This window comes from Scyliorhinus torazame, unplaced genomic scaffold (genome assembly GCF_047496885.1).
Source record: "Scyliorhinus torazame isolate Kashiwa2021f unplaced genomic scaffold, sScyTor2.1 scaffold_1749, whole genome shotgun sequence".
Classification (NCBI taxonomy): domain Eukaryota; kingdom Metazoa; phylum Chordata; class Chondrichthyes; order Carcharhiniformes; family Scyliorhinidae; genus Scyliorhinus; species Scyliorhinus torazame.
The window spans coordinates 24,534-31,906 of NW_027309476.1; the positions used below are offsets into that span (position 1 = coordinate 24,534).

The 7,373-nt window shown below is 49.5% G+C and overlaps 1 protein-coding gene across 1 annotated transcript; it reads right to left on the reverse strand.

The window, feature by feature from the left end:
* Window positions 1-218: 218 nt before the first annotated feature.
* On the reverse strand, window positions 219-6,972 carry LOC140407652 (choline-phosphate cytidylyltransferase A-like; the record flags this gene model as incomplete). The annotated part of the gene is made up of 2 exons (XM_072494986.1): window positions 219-4,790; window positions 6,602-6,972. Coding segments are annotated over 2 exons (569 nt in total), but the record flags the coding sequence as incomplete, so codon positions are not given.
* Window positions 6,973-7,373: the final 401 nt, after the last annotated feature.

Below are 7,373 nucleotides of genomic sequence, written 5' to 3' on the forward strand. Positions count from 1 at the left end.
TAATGTAAGCCTACTTGTGACAATGAAGATGATTTTTTATAAAACTCCCCCATCCCAGTTCCTCCAGACTTGGGGGTGGGGGGAAAGAGTTGGTTGGGACAGGCTTGGACCCTGAAGAGCCGTTAGCAAAGCGCCCAAGGAACCTGTAACTCAAGCAAATACCATTGAAAAATAACACAACGATTTGACAGAAGAGAAAAGGGACACAAGGCAGAGGGTTATTTTAATGCAGTTTAATCAGACAATTTCCCACTGTTTGACAGCTGTAGGTTGATTTGAAACATCAGCACAGAATCCACTTATTGACAACATGCAAGTTGAATAAAAATCTCAGTTCAGAACCAAACTTACACTTAGCACCTTGCACTTCAACTGCTTTAAATTTAACCTCTCCCGCCCACCAGCCCCGCACCTAGAGATCAAGTCTTTTTTTAAAAATGTTTAAATTTAGACGATTCACAAAGATTGCCCCACAGGAACAGACTCATTGCATAAATAACACACAGATTCTTTCCACAAATACCAGGCGAGAAATTCACCTCCACCGGCTACGCAACGGTTGAGCGAAGGTTTGTACAGTTCAGGATTCCTTATTTCACTGTAATAGTGAGAGACAGCTCTGGCCAGTTTCGATCCATGCCCTCCCGTGTAATGTGAAGGGGGGGGGGGGATGATCAAGGATCAGCGAGACCCGGCTAATGGCCAGGTTTTAGTGAGTGAGCCGATTGCCTGCAGGTTGGGAGTCTATTGCTACCAGACCTCCTGCATTGAGACATGTCACAGATCAGGGGTACGGGGGAGATGATTGGGGTCCTTCTCATTTTGCTCCATGAGCTGCGGTTATCATTTCCCGTCCTCCCTTTCTTACCATGCTGAGGCCCCTCACACTGCTGTTAAACCCCCTGCACCCCCCCCCCCCCCCCCCCACCCCCCAAACCCAACCCTCAATTCAACTGCAAGACGAGACCCGGCAGCTACTGCTCTCGTCTTCTGTTTCTCACCCACTTCTCCCAAGGGTGAAATGCAGCAGGCTGGTTCCAGTGCATCACCGGGCAGGCTGAGGCTGCGGCACAGGGAATCCCACAGGGGCTCGCAACATTCCCCAGTCTCCCGACATTACAACAGCAAGCGCATAGCACCCCAGCAGCAGCTGCAAAGTGCTTTGGGACATCCGCAGGTCACGAGAGATGCTTTTTAAATGCATGCACTAGTTAGCGAGCACTTTCAGAAACCCAAGACAAAGATGACACAGAGCAAAGTGCAAATTTCAGTGCAGCCTATTCATAACCCATTGCTATTCGCAGTACAGCATGTAATAAAATAACAGTCACACAGTGCTCTCAATTAACCCCATTTACAGTACAGGGATGTTAAAAAGTCTCATTTGAGTTTTAAATAAAGAGATTGTAACACACACAAAATTCCGAAAAATAAACAGGCAAAGCTCAGCTGACAGGACAACAAATCTTCACAATCCAACTCTTCCTGGCTGTAAAGCGCTGCCTGTGTCCTGTCAGTAGGGCTGCTGTAGCACAGTGGTTAGGTTACTGGGCGAGTAACCCAAAGCCTGGCCTCATGACCCAGGGACATGGCTCTGTGTCCTACCATAACAGCTGGGAAATTTAAATAAATCTGGAATTAAAAGCCATCCTCAGCTACGGTGAAACTACTGGATTGTCATTAAAAAAAAAACCCATCTGGTTCACTAATGTCCTTTAGGGAAGGAAATCTGCCGTCCTTGCATGGTCTGATCTGCATGTGACTCCAGACCCTCCATCACGTGGTGGACTCTGAACTGCCCTTTGAAATGGCCAAATGACCAACGCAGCCCATTTCACTAACAACTGGGGTCTTGTGTGAATGTAGGAAGGGCTGCCCGACAGACTAGTCAGCGAACGGCAGCCTGACCCAATCATACTCATAAATGCGTACCTTTCGGCCAATATCTATGACTCCTTTATCACCATCCCTGCTTTACGTCCTGCCCCACAGGAGCATCACAAAGCAAAATTTGACACTGAGATACCCAAAGAGATATTAGGACAGATGACCAAAAGCCTGGTCAAAGAGGTAGGTTTGAGGGAGCATCGTAAAGGAGAAGAGCGAGGTAGAGAGAGGCGGAGATGTTGAGAGAGGGAATTCTGGAGCTTAGGCCAGGAAGCTGAAGGCACGGCCACCAGTGGTGGAGGGGGGGGGGGGGGGGGGGGGGGGGGGGGTTAGGAATTGGAGATGTTCAAGAGGCCAGAATTCTGGGAACGCAGCGGTGTCAGAGGCTCGTGGGGCTGGAGGGGATTACACAGATAGGGAGGGATTTGAAAACAGGGATGAGAATTTTAAAATTGAGCTGTCGCTTCATTGGGAGTAAGGTTAAAAATAGGAGATCTGATTGATGGAGCAGGGACGTGGTACGTAGCTCACGTTGGGGGTCAGGCGTTAAGGTTGCAAACAGTCCCAGCCAGTGGCCAGGGATGAAGTTGGCAGCAAGAGAATAAGTTTGCATTAGAGATCAGACACAGTGGCTTTGGTGGTGTCAATATTTAGTCGGAGAAAATGTTTGTTCTGCAGTGGATGTCGGACAAGTCGACTGAAAATTGAGACGGTGGAGGGGGCCGCGAGAAGAGGTGGTGAGGTAGAGCTGGGTGCCATCAACATATACGTGGAACCTGACACACTTATTTGTGGATATAATAAAATGTCCCAGGGCACTTCATAGGGGTGAGAGCCAACACTTAGATAGGAAATAGAAAAGGGTCAGGATAGACGCTGGTGATAGCTAACGGTGGAGGAGCAAGAACTCATTAAAGGACGAGCAATGAATGTTGCTCTTTCCAACGACACCCTGTGAGTGAACAGTGCTCATGACTGCTATGCCCTCAGTTTGCTAGTTTGGAACATTTGTGATGTTCAGTAATCATTTGTACCGCCGGCAAAGTGTTTTTTTTATTTAAGAAAAAAAGCTGAAGGAGAACTTGCAAGAAGCTGTACCTTGGACAGCTCAAAAGTTTTGGTTAAACGTGGTCAGTTCTAACGAAGGGGCTGTTGCCCCAAACACTACCCTGATTTTTCTTTTTCAGGCACTAGGTGAGCCTGCTGTGCATTTACAGGACGGCTTTCCTCACTTAGTTCATTCTCCCCTCTTCAGTTAACTTCCTCAAGTGGACTGGAGGAGTACAGAGCAGAGGCCGGTCAGATAGCAATCTAAATGCAAACATAGGATTCACCTGCAAACATGCATAGGTTTGCATCCAATGTACATAATATGTAGACGAAATACATACACCTCGGACCAAGTGTGCAGAGATGTACATCACACACACCAATGGGATTCCCAAGGTCATTTCGATTCAGTCCTCAACCTAATGGGCTCTGATCGGCACAGTCATGAAATAGAATATGATCTCTCTGTTCAAGTGGTGCAGTACAAGTGAAATCCAGTCTGGGCTCCACCCCAAGCTGTCCAAGTGCAAAAAGGGATGGATTATACACCAACGTGACCCAAAAGTGAAAACGGTCAAGTGCCTGAGAAACCTGTGGGTGAAAGTGTGTTACAGCACAAGACTTCCCCAGTGACTGGCTGCCGTGCTGAACAGTGGAAGCTGTGTGTGAAACAGGAAGGGCAGATGCAGCTCCCAGTTCTTTCAGACCTTTTAACCCATTGGGAGCTCAGTCTTGGCCCAGTACCCCAGAACTCCACTCTCTCACTGGTCAATTACAGTCATTCTATACCCACGGCCAAGGCCAGCACTAAAAAAACCACAAGGGAAGGGGACCACACCGGTCTCATACGGGGGTGGGAAGGGGGCTTGACAGAAATCCCTGCCCTCTAAGCGAAGCAGCAGGTGGTGTCAATGGTATAGCCAGCACCCCCAGTTCAGTCTCGTGTCCTCCAGTGTGTCACTGGCACCCCCTCACCCCCAGCCACCCCTGGTGTTACTCTCAGCAGCAGGGGCTGACGAGCTCTCTGAGCCAACATAGCGAGACTGGACAGAAGACACAGAGGAGTTGGAAACAGGTGGAGTTGCAGAAGCCAGTAAGGCAGCTACAGATAACGGGCATGTTCCAACTCCTCCATCACTGGGAAAGCCATTCAAATGGATGGAGACGGAAGAGAGAGGGAGCCCGAGGGTGGATACAAGACCCCCCTCCCCAACTCTCAGTCACGGAATTGGGGTGGGTGGTGTACATTTCTAGCCTTAAACGCAAGAATACACATTAAGCTTTGATGCGCAAGTCCCGACAGCACTTAGATACAATACAAGGCCTTAAATATAAAAGAAAGCCAGTTTCCCCTGTGATCTTTTCAAATTGTTTCTTTTAAATTAGTTTAATTTGCTAAAAGAAAAACCAGTTTACATCGTTCGAGCAGTTTCCCTGTGGAAAATTATTTGTTTTTAATGTTTTAATTCCAAAGTCCAACTTGACCCCGTTTGTTTGAACTCCTTCTCGGTTTGTGTGTGTGAGAGAGTGATACTTGCCTCGAGCCTGCAGTCCGTGTGGGTCACAGGCCATCGATAGATGGAATTAGAGGGGACGGGTGTTGGGGAGGGGGGGGGGGGGTGAAAAAAGACTCCAGCAGATAAAGAGCGTGACCTTTACTCCGAATCGTCGTCGCTGATGTCGTAGCCAGCTGCGTCCGTCTCTGGTTTTGGCGAGCAGGGTGGCGAGGTCTTGGAGAACGGCCATCGGAAGGTGGGTGAGGGCGAACGTTCCCGGGCAGGGCTGTTGCTGGGACTCTGTTTGGGGGTGATGGCTTGCAACATCCGACCTTTGCCCTCTTTCAGCATGTGTTTCTGTTTCATGGGCAGGGCAATGAAAGAAACCAACAGAAATTTGTAAACCCACAAATGGTAATCAACACTTTCAACAACAAGCTGTATTTAACGAGCATCTTAAAAATACAGGAGGCCCCACCGCTCAATAAAATCATGGATGACATATTAAAACTCTACTTTCCTGCAACCGCCCCCCCCCCATCCCCTGCCCACCCCAACCCCCATCGCTCCCACCCCTCCAACAATTCCCCCACTCCCTGGCTGTTCCCAACCCTGCCAACACCCCCCCAGTACCCTGCTGTTCCCATCCCTCCCAAACCCCCCATTCCCCTGCTGTTCCCATCCCTCCCAACACCGCCCATTCCCCTGCTGTTCCCATCCCTCCCAACACCGCCCATTCCCCTGCTGTTCCCATCCCTCCCAACACCGCCCATTCCCCTGCTGTTCCCATCCCTCCCAACACCGCCCATTCCCCTGCTGTTCCCATCCCTCCCAACACCGCCCATTCCCCTGCTGTTCCCATCCCTCCCAACACCCCCCACTCTCCTGCTGTTCCCATCCCTCCCAACACCGCCCATTCCCCTGCTGTTCCCATCCCTCCCAACACCCCCCACTCTCCTGCTGTTCCCATCCCTCCCAACACCCCCATTCCCCTGCCACCCAACCCACCCCCCCCCCTACTCCCCAGCTCCCCCATCCTCTCCACCCCCCCATTTCCGCTGCTGCTCCACCATTCCCCTGCTGCTGCCCCCCCCCCAACCGCCGTTATCTCAAATGCCCAAAGGTCTATTGATCTCATTCTTGAATATACTCAATGTCCAAGCAAACACAGCTGTCTGGGATAGAGAATTTCAAATACCCATTTAATCTGGCAAAACATCCCTAAGTCGGTGCGTGATGTACAGCACAGACAGTCGGCACAGACACGATGGGCTGAAGAACCGCTTTCTGTGCAATAATGACTGGAGCGTTATCCAACAAAATCTGACATGAAGCCACTCAAGGAACGAGAAGACGGGTGACCAGAGGCTGGGTCAGAGGTGGGATTGAAGGGTCCAGGCAAAAGGCTTCAGGGAAGGGATTCTCTGCTGGGGTGAGGTTCTAGACATATGCATCCCTCAAACACCTCTGGACTTTAATGGCCCGACTTTACTTCTCCCACTGAGACACCACTACCATGTCCTCCAAACCTTGCTGTTTGATAGATCCTGCTCTAACTCTAGTTACTCACCATCAGAGAAGTATCACCTTTCAGCAGTGACTACTATCACTCACAGACTGCGTCTTGATCACGGTTACATTTTCTGGTTTAATGCTGAACTCTTCCCCTGTTCCTCCTACACTGTATCAGTCAACGTCTCGGTGTCTTAGTTCCCATTAACTTTTCAGATTCACAGATTTTCTTGGTACCTTCGTCCCATCTCGCGTCCCCCAGTTCCCTCAACAATCGGTTTCATTTCCTGTCTCCGGTCATACAGCCATGACAGCTGTGATTTAGTTACGAAGCACTCTCTTCCCTAAAACCCAGAGACTCAAGTGTAAAAATCAAGGCGCGCACTCCCAATGCGCGCACTGTCAGATGAGGTTAAACCAGATCCATCGGATCTTTTACATCTGGACTTTAAAAAAAATCCCAAGGCTATTAATTCGAAGAGCAGGGGATTTCTCCCGTGTCCTAGACCAATATTTGCCCCACAACCAACAAACCCCCCACGAGCGTTGGGGGCTGGAGTAAAGTTTCTCATGGCTAATGAACAAACTCCTCCCTCAAGCAATCAATCATTGTTACTTCAATTATCAAGCTTCCCTGTTTATTGTGAAGTGCTCACCAAGGCTCCCTCCGGACCAAACATCTCCAGGAAATTTCCGATGAATTCTCTGGACTTCTCCTCCCATTTCTGAATCAGGTCGATGCTCTTCTCCTCCACCTTCTGGACAAACTCCTTCGATTTCTCTTCCACATCTTTAACTTTCTGCTTGACTTTATCAACTCGTTCCTGCAAGTTGTATTTCTTTTCCTGGGGAGCAGAGAATGAGAGAGAGAGAGCGTGAGAGCGTGGAAGTGGAAGGGAGCGCGTGCCGGAGTGAATGATACAGGCAGCATGAGACGGGCGAGAGATTGCAGGAGAAGATTGTTGGAGCACATTCAAGAGGGAATGACTCTTGTTCAACTCTGCTGACTCGCAACTCTCTCGAATCACTCAGCTGCGAAATAAAATTTCACTTGCATGAGAACTTGCGCAGTTCGATATCTTAAGTTTCCTTTTGCCTTCGATTTGAAACCGCCGATTGCTGCGCTCCACTTCACTCCCAGCCTCTCTGCTTAGTTAGTCAATGTCAAGGTCTGGTCAGGACTTGGGTCTCCTTTTCTGTTTTTAGTGCCTCATTGGGTCAGTCCTGTTTCTGCTTCGGCTGGTATGTGCAGTGACTGCCCTGGTGTCAGTTCATCGTCCGCACTTGCTGAACCCTATAGATCACGCCACAAGGATTGAGTACAGACGAAGAAGGCAAATCGGCCCATTCCTCTCCTACTCTTTCCCAGTGGCCTTTCAAAATCTTGCTTTGCAATGTTATATCCAATTATTGGGCTTCCACTGCCCT